The sequence below is a fragment of the Rhizophagus irregularis genome, chromosome 17, assembly GCF_026210795.1.
Source record: "Rhizophagus irregularis chromosome 17, complete sequence".
Taxonomy (NCBI): Eukaryota; Fungi; Glomeromycota; class Glomeromycetes; order Glomerales; family Glomeraceae; genus Rhizophagus; species Rhizophagus irregularis.
The window spans coordinates 479,423-502,634 of record NC_089445.1 but is presented as its reverse complement, the minus strand read 5'-3'; the positions used below and the strand labels follow the sequence as shown (position 1 = coordinate 502,634).

Here is a 23,212-nt window from a genome sequence, read left to right as displayed (position 1 = left end):
TTTACTTCTATCCGCTAGCATTTCCTATTCGTCAAATCACAAAATTACCAATTAGGATACCATCTGAAGAATTTTGAATTAGATCACGTCATAAACTTGACGCGTTTCTGGATGTTCTTCGCAACTTGCTGGCATCACAACAAATTATTTTTAATATGAAAGATAACTTCCATTTTGGGTTAAATTACGGAATGAATAACTTTTTTTGGATTTTTAACGGCTTATCTGGTATTACATTTAGTCCAACCTTTTTCCAATATTGTAAAACTAACTGATTTTGATTTCTTTTTAAACAACATTCGATAAAAGCGTTGGATCTCATCTTTAACTGTGCCTATACACCCCGAGGAAAGAAGAATAAAGACAAAATATATTATTATAGAGCCCAGATTTTACTATTTTTTTCTTTTTTTTATTCTTTTTTTCCTTCTTATTTTTTAAATTTAGTATTAGTGTTAGTTTCATTTTTATATGTTTGAATAGAGCTTACTTTGGATGTTAATTGATATATCTGTCTTGTGGCAGCTACCAGTATTCTTGAATTTGTGCTTTGCAAAAGGACATCTGATATTAGAATATACATGTTTATACTACACATAACTCTTCAATAGTAAATGGGGCCTCTTGCTTGTCTACCTTAAGAAATGGGAACCGCTCGCTTTTTCTACAGCTGGTCAGTCTTGGTTTAATAGTGTGCATCACAGATCCTATAACTTGGATAGAAGATTCTACCATATCCCTACTTTTTTGGGTTGCTTGTGGGAGGAATGATCTGATGGGATTTCTAATATTATAGTCTTATTCTCTTACAAAATAATTCTTTTTTTCTTTTTTTGGTCGCAATGTAGTGGGTCCTGTGAATGCCTTGTGAAGAAAAAGAGGCATTTATGCTAAGAATGGCCATTTCTAAACGTACCATACCCTTTGAGCAAAAATTTCACCCAACAGTGCACACATGGGGTGCTATATAGCATAATGAATAGTTTGGTAGTTAATAATATTAGATAGTTAGATTAGGCTATTATATTTATATTGTACCGATTCTTTTTACTATTTAATAAACTATCAAATGCATTGCAGAAAAAAAAAAAAAAATTATTTTATTAAATACAATTCAATACATTGTAAAACTAAACTAAATATAATATACAAGTAGATTAACAAATATAAAGAATTATAAGAAATAAAAAATATAAAGAATGATAAGAAAAAAAGAAAAAAATAAAGAATTTAAAGAAATAAAATAAAAAATATATATTTGAAAAATTTAAGGATGAAAAGCATGTAAAATATTATTTTAATTTCTTAGAAAAAAAGAGAATAACATATATCTGAACCTTATTTTTAAGAAGATATTGAATTTTACAATAATGTGTTTTATTTGAAGCGTTAAATTTTCATAATATACATCAAAATGATGGCTTTTTGATAAATTTGCTTGTTATTCTACTATCCAATTATATTAGTTGTAAAGTTACCAATATAAAAGATAACCAATAAAAAGATAGTAGTTTACATTTGTTTTCATTTTCCCCTGTTCATTTATAAATCAAAATTCTTTTCTTTAGCTCTTTTTAAAACTAGCTCAATAATTTTATCAGCTTGTTCCATGACGCTCATATCACTAGTATCCAATAAAACAGCATCATCAGCTTTTTTCAAAGGAGATATTTTTCTTTCATAATCACTTTTATCTCTTTTCTCTAAATCTTCTAATACTTTATTAAAATCTATTAAAGGTTTTTTTATAGTAGATTGTTGCTGTTGAAGCTCCTTATACCGTCGAATTGCACGAACTCGTGCTGAAGCTGTCACAAATATTTTTAAATCAGCATTTGGAAGTACTACTGTACCAACGTCTCTACCATCCATTACAATTCCCTTCGGTGACTTCCTTAACGTGTCCAATTTAAATGAAGAATTTTCCCCTTCATAATCATATATACCATTAGCAAGGGCACGCTGCTTTTCTACTAACACTTGTCTAACATCTGGATTTGATGCTATACCAGATATATTTTTTGTTATTTCCTGTGATCTGATTTCATGTGTTACATCTTCCCCATTTAGATATACTAGTGTTTGTGGTAATGATGGTTTAGAAGAGGAAGTGTGGGATATTGGAGGCGGGTTAAATATTGTATGAAGAAAGATATGAGATGTTGCAGCTAAATACGTTATTTTTGAAGCATCATCTAGTGAAAGTGGGGATAAGTTTTGGCGAAGTGCCGCTAACGTTACCTGGGTATTAATAAATTAATTAAATTAAGAAAAGTATTGGAGATGATACTGTTTAAAGTTGATGGATTACAATTAGACAATTACCACCCGATACATGGCTCCTGTTATATTTTCAATTTGAATTCGAATTCTCAATTATTAAAATAAAAAACTGACCAATCATTTAATGATTTTAATTATTACCTGAATCGATATATTCAAATTTTAACCGTTGAGCGGCAATTCTAGCAGTAGAGCCTGATAAAGTTTTTTTTGTTAAAAAATAACTTATTAGAAGAAACCATTTAAACTATATATAGTTTAAAAAATAATAACTTTTCCCCGAAGCAGCAGGGCCATCAATTGCAAGTTGAAATAAATTTTTACTAGGAATTTTGTTAAATTTTATAGTATTTTTACATTGTTTAGCTAAATTACTGGCAATAAACCTAAGACGAACTGAACTAATAAATATCATATTGAAAGATTTAAACTGGTTAAATGTAATTTTTGATATTTATATAATTTCTTGATAATCTCGATAATCTAAAAATTCAACAACCAATAAAAGGTAATTAGGAAATTTGATCTTTCATGGGAAGAAATGGCTGAAGACGAAAAACACAGTACAGCAAAACCTAAATCAAAAAAATACCGTAAAGACAAACGTACGAATATTTAAATGTAATAATCTTATTTGACTTAATGCACAAATATTTACTTAAAACGGTTTCTTTCATCTCAATATAGCATGGGATACTGATGATATAAATCACTGGAAAATCGAACCATTCACACGAGAAGATAACCCATATCCATTTACAGAAGAGTCGTCGTTTGCAACATTATTTCCAAAATATCGTGAAAATTATTTAAAAGAAGTATGGTCTCATGTCACCAAAGCTTTAGAGAAAATAGTACGTATACATTGTAGAAAATTATTTAAAGAATGGACGTAGTTTTTTTAATGCTATAAACCTTTGTGAAATAGGGAGTTGCATGCGTGTTGGATTTGATAGAAGGTAGTATGACAGTAAAAACTACACGAAAAACATATGATCCCTATGTAATTATGAAAGCTCGTGATTTAATTAAACTTCTGGCTAGGAGCGTTCCGTTTCCTCAGGTAATTTATATCTAATTTTGTATATGCTTCGTTGATAGGAATTAACTTTTTATTATACGGAATTTAGGCTGTTAAAATCCTTGAAGACGGTGTAGCATGTGATATTATTAAAATTGGTAATATAATTGGAAATAAAGAAAGATTTGTGAAAAGACGACAAAGATTAATTGGACCAAATGGATCAACTCTCAAAGTATTTATGGTTTATAATTACGTTTATTTGATTTTATATCGTAAATTTATACTAATCCAGATAATATTTAATAAGGCTATTGAGCTATTGACTCAATGTTATGTGATGGTTCAAGGAAATACAGTATCAGCTATGGGATCATACAAGGGATTAAAAGAAGTTAGAAGAATAGTTATTGATTGTATAAAAAATATTCATCCAATTTATCATATCAAAGTAAGCATAATTAGACTAATAATATAAGTATATAATATGTGGCAAGTTTATAATTAACTTTAATTAATACTTTTAATAGGAATTAATGATAAAAAAAGAACTATCTAAAGATCCAAAATTAAAGAATGAATCGTGGGATCGTTTTTTACCTCATTTTAAGAAACAAAATGTTAAAAGACCAAAGAAAGTTATCAAAAAGAAGAACGAATATACCCCTTTCCCGCCTGCTCAAACTCCTAGCAAAGTAAGAAATTCTTTTTGTCATTTTTTATATATATATATAATTAACTCAGTTAATTCAGTTAATTTTATCGATTTATATTGTTGTAGGTTGATTTGCAATTGGAATCTGGTGAATATTTTCTTAAGCCACAGGAAAAAGCTATTCACGAATTGGAGAAAAAGAAGGTAACTATCCACATAAATAAATAAATATTTTTGTTTCTTTTTATGAAAAATTATTTTATTTTTTTAATAGGAGAGACAAAAAGAGAATACATTAAAACGTAAAGCAGAAAGAGAAAAAGCATTCGTACCACCTGTTGAAGAAAAGTTAAAAAGAAAGAAGAAACAAAAAACTGTTGAAACTGATTCATAGTCACATTATGGATGAAATTCGACTTGCTCTTTACAAGCTCTTTTGCTACAAAGAAAAAAAATTTTAGACAATATACTAAATAAATTTGTAATGAATTGACAATTACAAAATTCTTGAGCAACTTTTAAGTTTATTATAAAATAATTTCTTTACAAATCTATAATTGCCGATTATACATTAAAATATTCTTATTTAATATTTCAAAGCACAACATTATACAATAAAAAAATCAAAGATAACATCCTTTAGCGTTTGAACAAAGTATCCCATTGAGGCGGAATTCCCCATCCATGTTGATTTGCGACTCTAATATAAGCATTCATTGCCTCAACTGCGGTATATTCATTCTTCCAATTACGGTCAAGCCTTGCAGGAGGGTTTAAAGTACTTAACGCTAGTTTGACCTGTATTAAAACTGCTTCCATCGTATATTGTGAAGACCATCCTTGATCATGAGAATTGCCCAAAGTCAACAAATCCATACAAATTGATCCTCCAGCTGTAACCTAATTTACAAATATACATATATATATATATTAAAATATTACACAATAATTAAATTTATCAATTTCACTTACGTGACCACCGCCACCATTCATGAATCGGAGAAGTCTTGGACGAATTACGCGAATGTATCTGAAGAATAAAGATTTGAAATTATAAAGATGACCTAAAAAAGTATATTCTTTCTATATGAATAAAACTCACGGAGGTAAGTTAGGATAATCAGGTGCAAAGCGAATTTCCAAATCAATGCTTTTAACTTTATGCCTTGCCATATCTTGAGCCAAAGGAATATTTGGGTCAAAGTCTGTGAGTTGCACAACCTATGTAAAATCCATGGATTAGCTTATAATTGATTATCGTATAATTTGAATCGACAAAAGTTAAACTTAAGGATACAAACCCATTGGTAAACAGAGCGCAACTTGTCAAGTTTCACAAAAAATCCCAAATCATTAGATGGCGTGTCTTGTTTATGCACAATTATTTTCAATTCCTTATAAATACGTTGAGTAGCTGTTTTGGTTGATGTTGCTAAGGAAGAGTAGGCGGAATGGAACCGAGGAGTTTTACTTAAATATGTATAAAACAGAACTTTGGAATTTAGACATACTTGGCAAAGGCAGTAATGTAGGATCAAATCCATCTAAAGGAATAATGAATGATTTAGTTTACATATTAAGAAACATACAAAACGGCTTTTGTTAAATATACCTTCTTCGCATTCTTCAGTCATTTCAATCTTCGAAGTTACTTTCTGTATATTTGAATGGGGGTAACCATCATCACATTCTTCAGTTTTCACGCTCCTTCTATGTAACTTTGAATGGGAGCCAACCACTGAAGTCATCATATGTGACATAACGTTTTGTATTTTTGATTTTGTTGACATATCTATTTAAAATACAACTACATTTAATGGCTTGCTTATTGAATTTCAAATTGCGTTGTTGCTACACAAGAATGCTCGAATTCTTTATATTAGTAACAATAAATACAAAAAAAACACGCACAAAATCTTCAAGAACTCGAAACGCGCTCAAACCAACAATTCTGCTCGTTTTTAAACTTTGTTCTTGAGAGAGAGAGAGAAGTAACAAAGGTGTATGGCTTATATGACTTACTTTCAAAGGTTAGACTTATGGAGAAGTTTTTCCGGCAGTTCTTCTGCGGCTCTCTGAATATTATTTATCGAGTCTAAGAAGGTTAAATTTGATAATTTGATTTCTAAATGAAAACCTTTTATACAGTATAATAAGGACTGCTCCATTATATTTATTGGTTGATCATAAACTCCGATTCTTCCTTTCAGCCGTGGCGCAGAATATTCATTCCGAGTATTAAGGATCCAGATAATGATATAATGCACAAAAAAAATACTGATATTATTATTAGAGATCAAGTCGAACTTTTAACCTAAATAATTTTTTATAATGGTAATTTAATATTACTTTTTGATTTGGACATCAAATAAATCTGGTCTAAGAATTTAAAATAGGTTGCAAATTTTAGAATAAATCGTATCTTATGTATTAGCTAAATTAGTTAGCCTAATTGGTTATAATAGTATTGGTCAAGTTTTATCATTTAATAGGATTTGGAATAGTAAAATTATAATAGGAATTTTTTTTTAAAAAAAAAAATATTATATTGCTTATTTTAAAAGTATTTTAAATTATATATATCTGCTTTAAATTATTTTTTTTTGTTGCAATAATAAGAGGAATTTAATACAGATATTTTTTTCTAATTTTAACATTTGCTTTTAAAAGTATAATTTGATTAGGATCCTAGACATTTAATATATAAAAACTCAAAAAAATTATTCCCTACAAATTTTTGACATGAACTTTTTTTAAAATTGTAAAGCTTAGTGAGAGCTATAAAATAAAAAAAGTTTATTAACATTGAACTATTGGATGCTAAAAAAATCATAATTCTAATTTTTAAATTTAAGTAGATTACTTTTATGCTTTTATGCTATTTTTATTAAACCTAAATTCCATCTGATTAGTCTTTGATTTGACATTATTTAATCAGTGCAAGTATTAATAAATTTAAAACCTTAATGTATGATTTGATTTTATTTATTGTATACAAACTGCTATTCAAAATTTACCTGCCCTATAAAAAAAAATTTACTTAAAATATATTTAAAATATATTTTATTTTCTTTAAAATATACTTAATTTTCTTATTTTATACTTAAAATATACTGAAAATTGGATTTTCGCAAAATTTGAATTAAATTGTATTTAATATATACTTAAAATATATTTAATTTACATTTAAATTTTGCCTATTTCAGTATATTTTAAGGATATTTAAAATAAGAATATTTTAAGTATATTATTATATACTTAAATTATATTTAAATGATATTTAATTTTTGCCTATTTCAGTATATTTTAAGTATAAAATAAAATTTTAAATTTATTTTAAGTATATTTTAGCAAAAATATTTTTTATAGGACTGATTTAGAAATTCTTTTAGAGGAATTAAAACAATTAAATCTAATTTTTTGTTTTCTTCTTTTATCAAAAGATTTATCATTATAATCATCATTAATATTATAATCTGATAATACTTTACTGTTTTAATTCTTCTTTTTTCTCTTTTAATTAGAAATAATTCTACACTATACAGTTTGTTTCTAATACCTTTTAGTTAAAAAGAATTCTAAAATCCAGAAGTAATTATTAGAAATTGAGTATTAACTTCTTTTTGATATCTTTTGGATGTTTTGAACTAACTTATTATTACCATAATGTAACAAATAATTACAATCATCCAATTCAATTTTATTGTAAATACTTTAGATTTTATGTTTAATCTGTCAATTGGTAATTAAATTTTTCTCAAAATACATCATTAATTAGTTTATTCATAATTAAAAATAAAAATTGTGAAAATTGATACAATTTATTTTAAAATATATCAATAATATTTTATTATTTGATTAATTAAACTGTAAGTTTAAACTAAGTTTAAACTTTATTTAAATATATTAATAGTTGATTAATTTAATCATAAATATTAATAGTTTATAAAAATTTATTTTAAATTATTAAATATTATATATATATTAAATAATTTTCAGATCAGTTTTAAATTTAAGTAAAATCTAATTTAATCTGATCTGTTAAAAGTATTACTTATAATAAAGGTCAAATTAACCTGAATACCAAATTTATTATAGCATAAGCTGATTGTATTAATACAAATGATTTTAAATAATTTATTATTTATTTTTATACTGCAAAGAAATGTAACATCACACTTAAACAAGAATTTACAGATATAAGACATCAGTTAAAGTCATTGAAAAATATTGAATATTATATAGATGGATCACTAGCTAATCGAATTATAAATAATAACGATCTTTCACATATAACAGATAATACTACTGTGGATTTAGGAGCAGCATTCTATACAAACAATGAATTAGGAGAATTTTCAGTATACTCATTGCTATCTTTATCCGCCATCATCAACCAGGGGCAGAAATAGTAGCTATTTTCTTAAGATTTGTTAACAGCACCAGAAAATTCTAATGTAACTATTTATACAGACAACTTAGGTGCTATAAACTCAATTAATTCAGCTTTTAATTTAACAACTAAAGAACATGGCATTAAAAAGACTAATAACTTAATCATTATTAAAATAATTATGTTGATCAGAGAAGCAGCTATAAATTTAAAGTTGGTTAAAATAAAAGGTCATAGTGGCATAACAGGTAATGATATAGCTGACAAATTAGCAAAGAAAGGCCATCGTGGAAACAATTTATTTAGGAATAATGTAGATTTTATTAATAATATATTATCTTACTTTCCTGTTTTTATAGATAATCCTATTGAAGTTAATATTAGAAGATTTATTTTGAAAATATTAGCTACAGGTGAAGCTACTGAATGGTCATTATTAAAAAATAATCAGGAATTATGTTATGGGAATAATAATCAGATAGACTGGAAAGTTACTTGGCTTATCTTCCATTATTGCAAGAGATTTCACTGTATTAGCATGCGACTTAACTATTTATGAACCTTTATTTATAGCAAAATTATTTCACAAAATCCTTCCTTTAGGATCTATTTTAGCAATAAGAAAACCAAGACTCTACAAGGAAATGAAATGTATTATGAAATGTAATAAGAAGGAAAATTGGAATCATTTATTTGAATGTCAGGCATATGAGGTGGCTTGGAAAAAAATATTTACAGCAAAATCAGAAAAATTTCAAAAGTTTCAACAGCTGGCATTGGAAGTGAAAGTCGAAACTTTTTTAACAGCAAGATTACAAAAAGACTTTAAGATATCTCTTACTGAGGCACAAACACTTATGGCTAATATTTTAATTAGATTTATTTTAGCATTTAAAGAATTAATATGGAAACCAAGATGTGAACAAGTTATTTTATGGGAAAAAAGAAAAGGCATTTCTAGAACAGATAAAATTACTTCGAGTCCAGGGAAAGGACAATTCAAATCAAGCCTTCGAATCCAAAGTAAAGGACAATGCAAATAAACTTTCAAATAAAGTTAAAGATATACAAATAGGAAAAATAGATCGATTACAAAGGTCAGTCTCCTTAGTAAAGAAATCAATGGATACCTTTGTAAGGAAATACATATGTGAGGATTGGATTCCAATAAAAAAGAAAGTTGATAAGGTTACATTATACATGAGCAAGAAATTACTGAATTGATAGTTCCAAAATAATATTTTTATTCTGTTCTCAATTATATTTATAATTTTAGACATATATTTTATTATTAATTTTATTTTATTAATATTTTTATTTTTATTTTTGTTTTTGTTTTTATTTTTATTTTTGTATTAGTTTTTGTTTTGTTTTTATTTTAATTTTTATGTTTATTATAGTTTATAGTATGTTATTTTGGTTTGCTTTTTGATTACTTTTATTCTTAATTCTATTGGTAATATAATATCTAATGTTTGATCGGACTGGCCTGGAGCTGGAAGTATCATTCATAGAATATTTGTGATTATTATGTAATCCAAATATATTCTAATAAAATGGTACGTGATTCACATTTAAAAAAAAAAAAGAAAGAAAGAAATGTAACATTATCTATATTAATAGCATTCATCTGAACCTAAAGCAATTAAAGCTTGCTAAAGATCTGTATGCTATTCAAGTAATAGATATTCTATTTTTTATCAAAAAAAGTAGATATTGTTGCAAGGGTTGATTTATCTTTAGTGTAATCATTAAAGCAGTACTTTTTTATTAAAACTGATTATAATGAGATCGCAAGTTTAATTCTACTAATTATAGAAATTAAAAAGAATTTTACTGCAAATATTACCAATAGCATAAAAATACAGATTGAACTGCATTATTATAATAAATTAGTATGTATAATTAAATTATATATTTTAATAAAAAGTTATATCATTATGATATTTTTCTAATATTTCTTAAAAGATCATTAGAAGTTTTAGAATTTATTCTTAAAGTTACTGCTTGCATATCTTAAAAAAATGGTTTTGTTTTAATAATCACTTTACAATATCACTAAAGATATAGTATACTTTACTAAAGGGATATAATATGCTAGATAGTCTGTTTAGATGGTAAAATCAAAAATGTAATGTCTTTGTAATAATAAACCTTTTAAAATAGATTATAAACTGATCATAATATTTCTGAGATGCCAGTTATATTAGATAAAAACTGGATTCAATTTCTGATTAGAATAGATACTTTACTAATTTTTACTTTACTTTTTCTTAAATTCTATTGGTTAATTAGCTAAAAAGAAAAAAATTATAATAATGTAACATAAAATTTCTTTTTATAATAAGATCTGCAAAGAATTTTATATATGATTTTTACCCTAGGTCTAGAGGTGATCTATTTTAGAAATAGAAATTATTGAAAATATTAAATACCAATCAATAGTTGTAGAATATGACAATCATAACATTAAACACCAATCAATGAATGTGTAAGTGTAACCAAAATCTTTAACAAAGAAATCCCCTAAAAAGAGTGGTACAAAATCAAATATCAAAGTTACACTCTATATTCCAAAAGAAAAAGAATAAACTGTTATTTTTGCAAAAATAGCCTTTAGGAATTTAGATGTAAACAGCAATTGTGATATATTTCTGACTTCATCTGGTAATAGACAAAAAAATAACATGACCAAGTATACAGTGTCTGACTATCTGATAGCAAAGTTCAACTGGTTAAAAAGAAATAACAGTATGCTTCACTAAAGCAAATACAATTAGTTATAACTCAATATACTAAGGCATTGCAGATAATGCCTTCACGTAATAACTTTATAGCGATGTCTCCTCTATCTGGATTCAACTTGATATTCTTATATATCTTGAAAAATGGGTCATGTGATTAAGGTTGCTTGTCTAAACCTCTTCAAAATCCTACGATTAGTTTTGTTAAAATTTTACTATAAATTTATTATAGTTTCAGCAGAGTTTTGGCAGTTTCGGTATTTATAATAAGTTTCAGCAGTTTCGCCTTTCTCCAAAGTTTCGCCAATTTTTTAATATAATTTTAATATAGTTTTGGCAGAATTTTGCTTTTCGGCAAAATGCCATCTTGTCTAAACCCCTAGGTTTTGGCAAGCAACCTTACATGTGATTACTTTTAAGACAAAAAGTCAGAAAAAATATTTAGTGCTCTGAAACAAGTTGAGTTAACTTACAAGTTGATTGAGTTGAATCAAGTTGAATTAAGTCAAATTGAAAATTACAATTAAATCAAATTGAGTCAAGTCGAGTTAATTATTTAATAAATTGAGTGTCGAATCAAGTCAAATTAGATATAATTCTGGCCAAAATTATGAAATTTCCTTTTTTAGAAGTTATATTATACAAATTTGAAACGAAAAATTTTTGAATTTACAAAAATGGAATTTTGTGGAATGGTTATCACCAAAAAAGGAAATAAATCGAAAAGTAAATCATATAATTTAATTTGACTTGACTTGATTTGGTTTGACTGGTCAATTCGACCTGAATTAAGTCAAGTTTATATTTTTTATAATTTTAACTTGACTTGATTCAACTCGATTTAACATGAGTTGAGTCAAGTTTACATATAACTTGACTTGACTTGACTCATTCAAAGTACTAGAAATATTCAACAATCACTATTTTATTGACTTTAACAAGTGGACTATGAGCTTATAGAATCTAGAAGGTTTACCTATCTAATGATATCCAGCTAACTGGAATTTTTAATAAAGAAAGGAATACTAAGAATGATTTTAGGTAGTGGTTAAAGATTTATCTGGAACTATAATCACTTTGATATTTTATCTTTTGGACCTTTCCTAATTACTGCTATTCTATTTGAGATACAAGACTTTTAAGATAGTACTGTATGTGACAGCATAAGACATCTACTTTTTATTTGAGCAGCCCAATTTTATTTCTTATATGATATATCATATGACCATTAAGGTTGCTGGAGAAACTAGGGGGTTTTGGCAAGTTAGCGAAATGCCGAAATAGCAAAACTTTGCTAAAACTATATGAAAATCTTATTAAAAAGTTGGCGAAACTCTGGAGAAAGATGAAACCTGACGAAACTTATTATAAATGCTGAAACTGCCAAAACTTTGCCAAAACTATAATAAAACTATAGTAAAATCTTGAAGAAACTAATTGTAGAATTTTGGAGAGGTTTAAGCAGGTAACCTTAGTGACCATAATAAATCACATGATTTTATATTTTAAATTAATCAAAATTAAGCATCAATCATATAAAAAATCAATATTTGTTAAAATCAAATTAAGTATTGTTCTATATGACTTAAATTTTTTTACAGCATATTTAGCTTGTTTAGCATCCAAACCTTTTCTATAACAATCCATATATCATGCAGACTTTCTAGCATATTTTCTAATATGATTAATAAGAACTGAATCTAATGCAAGTGGAACAACTCTTTGTAATCCTGTCCAACTATAGTCACATTGCTGATGAGCATACCATTTTGCTGCTCCCCAATACATTTCAATATAATTAAGTTTACAATAGAACTTTGGATAAAATATAACCTTATGACCTTTTGCTTCAATAATTTCTTGAATTAAAAGTTTAATATCAAAAAAATCAGGTTGATTTGAAAGAATATGTCTTGCACAACATTGAGAATTAACATTATATTCATTATTACCACAATATGCTTTTAACCCTGTTGATAGCCATAAACCTCTTTTTTCTAAAATAATTTTCATTCCTTTAGGTTTTCTGCGTAAATTTTTATCATGATAATTATCTGGAAAATTCATATGTTGAATTTGTCCATTAAAAATTGTATCACGTAATTTAGCCTGTTTTTCACCTGGATTCAAATTCATATGATTTGCATTTAATTCATTATCAGCATATTTTCCATGACTTGAAGAATTATCAAAGGCAAATACAGCAATTGCACCTGGATAAGTTTTTTCAAAAATAGGTATAGCCTGATTTACTATTTAAATAATTACAAATATCAATGCCAATTACTAATATTTTTCAAATATTTTTTAATTTATATATTTACCTGCTCAAGCAACTTATCTATATTATTCCACTATCCATCAAAGTTTTTACCTGGATTAATCATTACACGTGCTTTATGATACATATTAGAATTCCCAACTTCTTTTATTTGATCATTATTTAATTTTAATCTTCCAATAGTATCTGTTAAAAAATCACTAATATGAATTGAACGTCTCTAACCCTTTTTACGTAAAGGTTGTTCTTCATTTGGCATCCATCCAGATTTTAGGCCATCATTTGATTGGAATGTAGTTTCATCATGAGTAGCAAGTATGTATAATTTTTTATTTTCATCTAAAGTTAAATCAATTCGTCTTTCAAGATTATTACCCTCAAATGTTGGCATTAGATTTTGATACCTAAAATAAAATTATAATATTATATAAATTATATTAATTAATTAAATTTATTTAAATCCATTATTCTTAGATAAATAAACTTACATGCTAATTCTTTTAAGAAATTGTTTTCAGTATTCAACTACATCTGGTCTTTCATGTCCATCTACATACATTCCTTTTTGATATCTATCATAAACAAATCCCATTTTTTTCAACCATCTATTTGCTATTCGAGTACTTAAAATTAAAGTTATTGTTAATAATTAAATATTATTCAAAAACTTAAAGGTAAATATTTGATTTTTACCTTATTGTTATTTTTGTTTCAATTTCTAAGAATGGCAATATTTCTGACGACACATAATCACAAAAACTTTGAATTGTTACATTATGTTTTACTTTTCGTAAATATGATGAAATTTTAAGCCAAATATCTTCATCATCAATTAGACTTTTTCCTGGATATTTACTACGACCAATTTGTGGAATATTGTTATATAATGCATATGATTTAGTCCAAGTTTGAACACATTTTGAAAACCATTCTCCACGATTTAGTAATTGTGTAATGATTCTAGCAGATTCTAATTTACGATGACCAGATTTCTGTAATTGAAAAAAGTATTGAACTGCTTTATATCGAACCTTTTGACCTGGTGTTATTTTTTTATCAGTTTTAAGTTTATTCTCAATTTTTAAGATATATTCATCTAATAATTGATTGTTTGACTTATCACTTCCTTTTTCTTTTTCATCATCACCATTCCCTTCTCTTTCATCATCACCATTTCCTTCTTCTCTTTCATCATCACTCTTATTCAATATAAAAAATTTATCTAATGTTTGACCATTAGCTTTAATGGCTTCATGTATAGACTTCCTTTTCCTTCTTTTTGTTCTATCAGAATTTCCATGATATGTAAGTGAACGTTTAGATGGTTTTAAATTTTTCATATTATCAACTAGAATTTAAAATAAACTTTCTTTATTAAAGTATCCATCTTCTCACTCAAATCCTTCTTCATTATTAGAGAAATTATATTCTTCATTATCATCTAGATTTTCAAAAAACTAAAAAAAGATTAAAATTATAAAGATAAAGGATATGATTTTTTCATTTATTTATACTATTTTTCGCAAATGTAAAACTTTTTTTTTTACTCTCAGCATTTTTAATTACAAATTGTCAGATCTTCATGTATCACGTACTATACGATATTTCATATAAAATTCACTATGTTACACATTTACGATTTTGGCTAAAATATTATAATGCGGACCAAATTTATAAGGGCCAAATTGGAACAAAATATAGTAAAATTCCATATTTTAAAAGCCTATAACTTTTAATATAATAGTCCGATTTTAATTATTTCAGCATAGTTGAATAGAGTTTAGTAAGAAGTATTAATTAATGTTAAGATTTTTTAAAAATATCATCTCAATATTTTTTTATTAATATTTGAAAATTGTCAATTTTATTAGATATCTTATAGTATCACACACTGTACAGAAGAAGAATACCCACAAGTTCATTACGTATTACAAAAATTGGGCTGATTTGGATAAAATTACTAATACTAATTTAAATTTGCCAGAATATAAAGATGTTTGGATATAGTATTTTTTACTTTAATTATTAAAAGGTCTTAAACTTATAATCAATTAATAAGAATTGGCTATAATCAAAAGAAGAACCAAGATTTGGTTTACAAGAATAGACAGAAGACTGCAAATAATAAGAATCAGGAGGACAAGCTTTTTGAAAAAAACATGTTTCTAAAACTCTGAAAATAATGGAAAAAGGTTTAAATGTTACTAGTGGCACTGGCAAAATTACTTTATTAGCAGAAATTAGGTCACTATTTAGAAAACTTGAGAATTGATGGAATGATTGCTCAAGTTTAGCAAGCTATAGGCAGGATGAATGGAATACTATAGTAGTTACTTTGTACTTATAGAATACTAATTTTTTAGTTTTTTCCCTTTATCATGAAGTTTAACCAAATAGAGTCTTGTATTTACCAAATGGCAGTATTTAATAAATATTAAAAATTTGCATTTATAATACTTAAATAGGCATTGCAATATTTTATTATTTATTAAATATTTAATTTTTCAAGTATTTTTTTAATACTTTAATTTAACATTTAGGCTGAGCAAAAAAAAAAATTAGATTCTTGTGACATAAAATTTTAAAATTAACTCAACCAGCCAGTTTTTTTTTATATATGTAAAAATGTTTTATATGTAATGTTTATTATATTTTGTGTAACTTTGTAATATATAAATAAATTAAACTTGATAAATCAACAGAATCTCGCCTACTATTAAAATATGTTACCGGTAGAAATTTTACTTTTATATGAAACCTTACCTTAGAATTTGCTTAAATTCTATTGGTTAATTAACTAAAAAGGAAAAAAATCATAACAATGTAACATAAAATTTCCTATTATAGTAGGATCTTTAAAGAATTTTATATGTAAACCTTACCTTTATAGCACAGGTCAAAAAAGAATCTATCATACACATATCGGGTACTTATATATCGGTAACCAATTAGGTACATATCGTATATATACATATTAACAATATATCGGTACTGATTTGATTTTTAATGCGAAACTTCAAATATAGTTAATACAAGAATCTAAATTTTTTTTTTGTCTGGCCTTATAGACACTTTTTTAACACATCTTGTATTCAATAAGTGCTATTTATAAAAATTTAATAAATGCTAAGATAAACATTATGATGTTTATTTTATTTATTATTTTACCCTAAATTGTTATTTTGCTCCTTTTATTTTTTTTTTGATTTGTACGGTTCTAAGTTTCATTCTGCAGTAGCAGTAAGTTTTTGGAAGCACTCATGGTATAAATTAGGAAGAGAGGAACTCTTCTAAAAAAGGATATTTTCACAGTAGGCTTACTTTTCTAACCTAAGTTCTTTACTGACAATATATATATAATTCTCTAACTAAAGATAATGGATGATTTGGAGTTTACTTATATTAGATTTTTTTTATTTATTGTACATGTATTGTATTTTGCATTTATATTATTATCTAATAAAATTCCAAATGTGTTGCAGGCAACTAATTTTTCAAAAATTTCCTTTTTTGAAAAATAAAAATTACAAAAGTAAGTTTATTATAATACTATATAATAATTATATATGTTATAATTATACATGACCTGGTAAATCATCAGCCAAAAATGTAATTCGTAATTCGAAATACGTAAATAATTACGTAATTCGTAATTAATTATGTATAACGTAAATAATTACATTAATCGTAATTATTAATGTTTTCGTAATTAGTCAAACGTACCCATAAATAATTACGTTTAACGTAATTACTGTAAATACTATTGGTAATTAATCACATGATATGTGAAAATGTGAGAAAAACATGCCGAAACTGATAGCTCAGCAGTTTTACAACACGTAATAATAAAAAGAAAATCGCCGAAACTGATAGTTTCAGCATTTTACATGTAATAATAAAAAGAAAATCGCTGAAACTGATAGTTCTGGCATTTTTACTTGTAAAAATGCAAGAAAATTGCCGAAACTGATAGTTCTGGCGTTTTTTCTTGTAGAAATGAAAAAAAATGCTGAAACTGATAGTTCTGGCGTTTTCACTTGTAGAAATGAAAAAATGCCGAAACTGATAGTTCTGGCATTTTACTAGTAAAAATGCAAAAAAAAATGCCAAAACTGATAGTTCTGGCGTTTTTACTAGTAAAAATGAAAAGAAATCGCCGAAACTGATAGTTTCGGCATTTTACATGTAATAATAAAAAGAAAATCGCTGAAACTGATAGTTCTAGCATTTTACTTGTAAAAAATGCAAGAAAATCACCAAAACTGATAGTTCCAGCGTTTTTTCTTGTAGAAATGAAAAAAAAGCCGAAACTGATAGTTCCAGCGTTTTCACTTGTAGAAATGAAAAAAAAACGCTGAAACTGATAGTTTCGGCATTTTCACTTGTAGAAATGAAAAAAATGCCAAAACTGATAATTCCAGTGTTTTTACTAGTAAAATGCAAAAAAAATGCCAAAACTGATAGTTCCAGCGTTTTTACTAGTAAAAATGCAAAAAAAAACGCTGTAATAACCGAAAAATACAATAAAATAGAATAAGGATAAATAATTAGCCAAAGGATAAATAATTAACCGATGGGTAAATAATTAGCCAATAAAATTATATTTATAGTTTAGTTTAGTGTAACGAGATAGTCATATAATAATAGATCTTCAAATTTTATTAGAAAAGATAGTAAATATTAGAAATATTAGAAATATTTTTTTTAAAAATGTATAAATACAAGTGGATTTCGATAGGAAATTCTGCAGTCAAATTTTGGCTCAAATAAAATAATATTAAAATATTAATTATTAAAATTTATTCAAATATGAATATACTCATTGTACGCTTGAGAATTAATTAATATTATATTATTAAGTTTGAGATTTTAAAAAATATTTGGTAAGAAAATAATGTTTTTGTAATTTTTGTAACTAATTTTTATTTTAAACTAAGCATAGATTTCTTTACGAACTCAACACGTCGGTGGCAACATACGATATTTTATTTTAATATCCTATAGGCGGCGTGCCACAACGCCGAAACCATCAGTTCTGGCATTTTTACTTGTAGAAATGCAAAAAAAATGCCGAAACAGATGGTTCCGGCATTTATATATATAAAAATGCAAAAACAATAAAATGCTGATATAAAAAAAGCACATGACCCATGATCAGCCAATAATATTTACGCTAATTACGTATGACATAAATAATTACGTATTTACGTATTTTTTAAAAAATCTGGTAATTAATTACCAGGATTATGAATTACGTATTTATACGAAAATAGGGAATTACCAGGCCATATATAGTTGTAATAGTTGCAATCTTATAACCTTTTAAAAATAATTACATATTACATTTTTAAATTATCCTTAAATATTAAAACACTACTTTTTATTATAACAAATATTATAAAATAACATATCATGTGACTATTCAGCATAAAAATTTCTTTAATATTCTAGATTTCAAATTTGATTGATTCATCAGGTTTAGGCATATTGATTATTTATTTGTTTATCATTTACTAAGTTGTTTACCATAATAAATTTTTTTTCACTTTTCCCTTTTTATATATTTTTTAAAAAGTTTGTTACAGTAATTAATAAAGTTAACTGTTAAGTATTTTTACAATATACATATTGCCCAAGTTATTTTGGACTGCCATAATTATAAGTAAAATCCCAAATTCAATTAGGACAATGACATATATTAGCTAATATTTTAGGGGGTGGGGGGGAGTAAACATTACTATTAAAATAATATTAGCTAATATATGTATGTCACGGCATCCCAAATTATTTTGGCATTTTACATAGTAAATTACATATAAACTGAATGAATTATAGCATTCCAAATTATAATTATGGTATCCCAAAATAATTTGGGCAGCATGTATATTTTACAACTTCAAATATAAAATGTTGTCAATATTTATTACTTATTTTAGTGACGGATTGTAGGTTAAGTTATAGGTTAATATATTGAAAAACTAAAAAAATGGAATCATTTTAATAAAGATGATCAAAATACGCCATAAAAGTCACGTGGATGAAAATTTTATAAATTTTGTTGATGAACTGTGCCACATATGGTCAAATTAACAAAAAATAAATCCTACGTTTAAACAAACAAAAAAATTATGGATAGTGATAGTGTACAGATTGAACAAGAAGTTTATGGCGACGAGCGTGAGCCGGAAGAAGAGGATAATCAGTATTCATCTTCCGAAGCAGAAGAATCTACCGATTCTGAAGCTGCTAAGGAAATTGCTGAAGGATTCATTGTCGATGAGAACGAAGAGGAGGAGGTGGTGGAAGAAGTAAAAGAGAAACGTAAAAAGAAAAAGAAAAAAAACAAGAAGAGACGGCATGAATCTTCAGACGATCTAAGTGAGGATGAACTTGATCTTATCGAAGAAAACACAGGTGTAAAAATTGCTCGTAGTGAGGTATTTTACCGGTTTATTTCCTCTTTTACTGACATTATAATCAGTGTATTGTTAATATTATTAATTTAGCGTATTGTTTTTTTCCTGTTTTAAAGCAAAAATTCAAACGTTTAAAGAGAGGAGTAAGAAAACCATCGAAAGATGTAAAAAATATTTTTGATGAAGATGAAGAGGAGGAAGTTTTAGAGGAAAATGAGGAAGACTTTGTCGTTTATGATGATGGAGAAGATTTTATTGAAGGTGAAAGGCACGCACCAACATTATTCGATGAAGTATTTCATGATCTTGAGGACAAATATTCGTTTGCCTTCGAAAAGATTGTAAGTTATTTTTAATTCTCTATTGTCATTTTTTTTTCGACCAAGATAAATTCTATGTAATATTATTTAGGAAGAACCACCGGATTTTAATATTGAATCATTGGAAAAAGTATTTAGCCCAGAAGCTTATTTAACTCGAAAAGATAAAGAAATAAAATTGACTGACTTACCTGAACGCTTTCAAGTAAGCTTATTTTATGTTCGACGTTAAAATATTTTAACCAAAAATAACGACTGTCTAATCATCAAATTAGCTTCGACCTGATATCGTAGTGAATCGTAAACTTACAAAAGAGGAAATCAATCAAGCAACAGACACAATAACTAAATCTCTTGCAGATTATCATGGAATTCTAGTATCGTCACAATTGTCTAGGTCTGTTAAAAATGCCTTGACACTTTTCGGCCAAGAATTTGTTGAAGTTCCATACATATGGACCTATAAAAGAGATTTGATCGCTAATTATGATGAAGATCCTGTGACAACAATCCTTTCTCGGACTGATTTGTGGCACATTTTTGATCTCGAATATGATTTCAGAAAATTTGTGGAAATGAGAGATAAACTGAATTCCGAAATTTATAAAAACCATTCTCAGGATTCCTACGTCAGTAAGGTGTTTTCGGAAGCGAAGGAAATTGACGAACTTTATGATCTGAGTGTATACATTAAATTTCAAGAAAAGAAAAAAACCATAAGTGTTCAACAAGTTTCACCAACAGAAGAATTACGTCGCAAGGGCATGGTATCTAAGAATCTTAAATATTTAGAATATATTCACAAAGGTCTTCTCAAGATAGTTGACAAATTTGGAGTTCAAATTCCTTCATTTGTACGAAGTCTTAATTCAGAAACTAAGCTTCATCAACCCGTTAACGAGAGCTCGACTCCTCGGGAAGTAGCACTGCAATTATATCCTGAATCTAAAGCCCCTGATGAATTATTAAAACAATCCATGGAATTACTTGCATATGAAATGTCAGTTGATCCTATGTTCCGGAAATTTGTTCGTAATAATTATATGCAAAATGGACTTTTAATTACTTCAGGTCCATTGGAGGCTATTTCTGATAACAATGAAATCTGGTCTTACTGCTTCTGGAAGATACCTATCCAAAAGGTATTCAATATTGGTGGAGATTTTGCTCGAATTTTACATTATAAAAATCAAAATTTGATAAATATATCGTTTCAATTACGTAACGAAGAAAAGTTTTTAGAAACATTAAAAAATAATATTGTAAGTGATATTCCAAGACGATTCGATTTAGAAACTGCTCCAGCCTCGAGTAACCATGTTGAATGGAATAAATATCGTGTAGATGCTGCTTTTAAAGCATATAATGATATTTTACGACCAATTATTGAATCATGGTTAATAGCAAAATTCAAAGCCAACGCCGAACAATCGATAATGGAGCAGTGCATGCTCAATTTAGAAAGGAAGATTGATGTTAAGCCATTTAGGACACCAGAAATGCGTAGAAATGCAATTCCTCGCGTTTTTGCATTATCATTTGGAGCTGGTGGAATAGAGAATGATACTTGTTGTGTCTATATCAACGAAAATGGTAAAAAGGCCCAAGAATGGTCTTGGCCCATGCTCAAGGACTTAAATTCGAGAGAAGGAAATGAATTTCTGGATGCTCTAGAAGAAATTAACCCTCACGTTGTTGCCGTACGATGTTATGATTTTAAAACAAAGTTTCTACTTCAAACTGTTAAAAACTTTGTACGTTATCATAACGAGAGACTAAAGAATCAATCTGACAAAGCCACTGTAATCGTTACTGATGATAAAGTAGCAATGGAATATACAGCTTCGGAAATAGCCAAAAAGGAGTTTCCTAAGTCGTCGGAATTATCTAGATATTGTACATCCTTAGCTAGGATGATTCAAAATCCATTAATGGAATATCTTAGGCTTGGAGACAAAATATTGGCTATTAAATTTCATCCTTTACAATCCTTTTTGCCTGAAGAAAAATTTAAAGAGGCTTTAGATCGGGCGTTCGTTAACGTAGTTAATGAAGTAGGAGTTGATATCAATGACATTTTACGTGACGAGTTTAATGAGCCAAGACAAAGAGCTTTACATTACATTTGTGGGTTTGGTCCTAGAAAATCTATATATTTAAAGCAAGTAATATTTGGGGAAAATTACAAGCCATATTATGAACCATTTATTGATAGTCGAGCTACATTGAAAGAGACATATCTTGAACCAAAAATCTTCCAAAATTGTGCTGGATTTTTAAGAATACGCTCTGACCCTTTGGAGCCATTAGATGATAGTCGTATCCATCCAGATCTCTATGATCTGGCACGTAAATACTCCAGAAATACTCCTGATATGGATGATGCACGTTCAAATCAAAAATATTTTGTAATGCAATTGATTAAGAGAGAAAACAGGAACCCTTTCGGTGACAGACGAAGAGATTTCGAAATACCAACCGATGATCAAGTTTTCGAAATGGTTACTAAAGAAACGAAAGATAGTTTGTATCCGGGTCTAATTGTTTCAGTAGTTGTTAAGAGCATTACTACTGGTGCTTTAAGAGTTCGTCTTAAGAATTCAGGTTTCGAATGTAATATTGGATGGAATTATATAGATAAGAAAGTAAATAATAATATTGAAGAAGGTGATACACTCGACGCTTTAGTAAAGTCAATAAATAAAGATGATTTTACTATAGTATTAAGTTGTAAACCGAGAGATTTAGAAAAAGGACATCATATTTCTTTTTACGACAAAAGATTTGATGAGTTCATTGATAGAGAGACTAAACAGAATTACCAACCTCCAATAAAAGGTAAAAGCATCCTTAAAGTAATTTTATTTGCCTTAATACATATTTTTATATTTAAACTTTGATTATTAGTTAAAAAAGTAAGTCAATATGTCCCAAAACCTAAGCCGAAACCACCACGAACCATTACTCATCCTTGTTTTGAAAGAGTTTCTGCTCAAGAAGCAGAAGAAAAATTATCTACGCAGCCAAATGGATTCTATATCATTCGACCGAAGACAGATAATCCAGATAAGCTTTCAATAACTTGGAAGATTTGTGATA

General features: G+C 27.1%; 4 protein-coding genes across 5 annotated transcripts; 1 reads left to right on the top strand and 3 right to left on the bottom strand.

Annotated features, from left to right (window-relative positions):
- Positions 1–1,542: 1,542 nt before the first annotated feature.
- Positions 1,543–2,698, bottom strand: OCT59_008845 (uncharacterized protein; the record flags this gene model as incomplete). The annotated part of the gene is made up of 4 exons (XM_025316247.2): positions 1,543–2,241; positions 2,326–2,342; positions 2,425–2,478; positions 2,557–2,698. 4 exons carry the CDS (start codon positions 2,696–2,698, stop codon positions 1,543–1,545), a joined length of 912 nt encoding a protein of 303 aa, XP_025181105.1.
- Positions 2,699–2,817: 119 nt separating this feature from the next.
- OCT59_008844 (Ribosomal RNA assembly protein mis3) lies at positions 2,818–4,610 on the top strand. Its single transcript, XM_025309215.2, has 8 exons — positions 2,818–2,888; positions 2,971–3,137; positions 3,212–3,346; positions 3,414–3,539; positions 3,615–3,755; positions 3,835–3,999; positions 4,086–4,163; positions 4,234–4,610. The coding sequence occupies exons 1-8, from the start codon at positions 2,825–2,827 to the stop codon at positions 4,351–4,353; spliced, it is 996 nt and encodes a 331-aa protein (XP_025181104.1). The 5' UTR covers positions 2,818–2,824; the 3' UTR covers positions 4,354–4,610.
- Positions 4,451–5,935, bottom strand: OCT59_008843 (uncharacterized protein). Of its 2 annotated transcripts, XM_066133156.1 has the most exons (7): positions 5,871–5,935; positions 5,572–5,751; positions 5,471–5,503; positions 5,261–5,391; positions 5,062–5,180; positions 4,932–4,989; positions 4,451–4,859 (listed from the first exon to the last, which is right to left on the bottom strand). In XM_066133156.1, exons 2-7 carry the CDS (start codon positions 5,747–5,749, stop codon positions 4,599–4,601), a joined length of 780 nt encoding a protein of 259 aa, XP_065999629.1. In that variant the 5' UTR covers positions 5,750–5,751; positions 5,871–5,935; the 3' UTR covers positions 4,451–4,598. The 2 variants fall into 2 exon arrangements, with proteins under 2 accessions (XP_065999629.1, XP_025181103.1); XM_025309212.2 differs by having other exon boundaries at positions 5,261–5,503; positions 5,871–5,934.
- A 6,811-nt stretch (positions 5,936–12,746) lies between these two features.
- OCT59_008842 (uncharacterized protein) lies at positions 12,747–14,717 on the bottom strand (the record flags this gene model as incomplete). Its single annotated transcript, XM_025310576.2, has 5 exons — positions 12,747–13,348; positions 13,471–13,521; positions 13,603–13,781; positions 13,935–14,000; positions 14,071–14,717. 5 exons carry the CDS (start codon positions 14,715–14,717, stop codon positions 12,747–12,749), a joined length of 1,545 nt encoding a protein of 514 aa, XP_025181102.2.
- Between the last annotated feature and the right edge of the window lie 8,495 nt (positions 14,718–23,212).

Coding starts and splice junctions, on each gene's coding strand:
- OCT59_008844 (XM_025309215.2), top strand. CDS start 2,825: ATGGCTGAAGACGAAAAACACAGTACAGCAAAACCTAAATCAAAAAAA. Junction 3,540..3,614: donor CAAATGGATCAACTCTCAAA/GTATTTATGGTT, acceptor ATATTTAATAAG/GCTATTGAGCTATTGACTCA. Junction 4,164..4,233: donor ACGAATTGGAGAAAAAGAAG/GTAACTATCCAC, acceptor TTTTTTTAATAG/GAGAGACAAAAAGAGAATAC.
- OCT59_008843 (XM_066133156.1), bottom strand. CDS start 5,749: ATGTCAACAAAATCAAAAATACAAAACGTTATGTCACATATGATGACT. Junction 5,392..5,470: donor TACATTACTGCCTTTGCCAA/GTATGTCTAAAT, acceptor ACTCTTCCTTAG/CAACATCAACCAAAACAGCT. Junction 4,860..4,931: donor TGAATGGTGGCGGTGGTCAC/GTAAGTGAAATT, acceptor TTTGTAAATTAG/GTTACAGCTGGAGGATCAAT.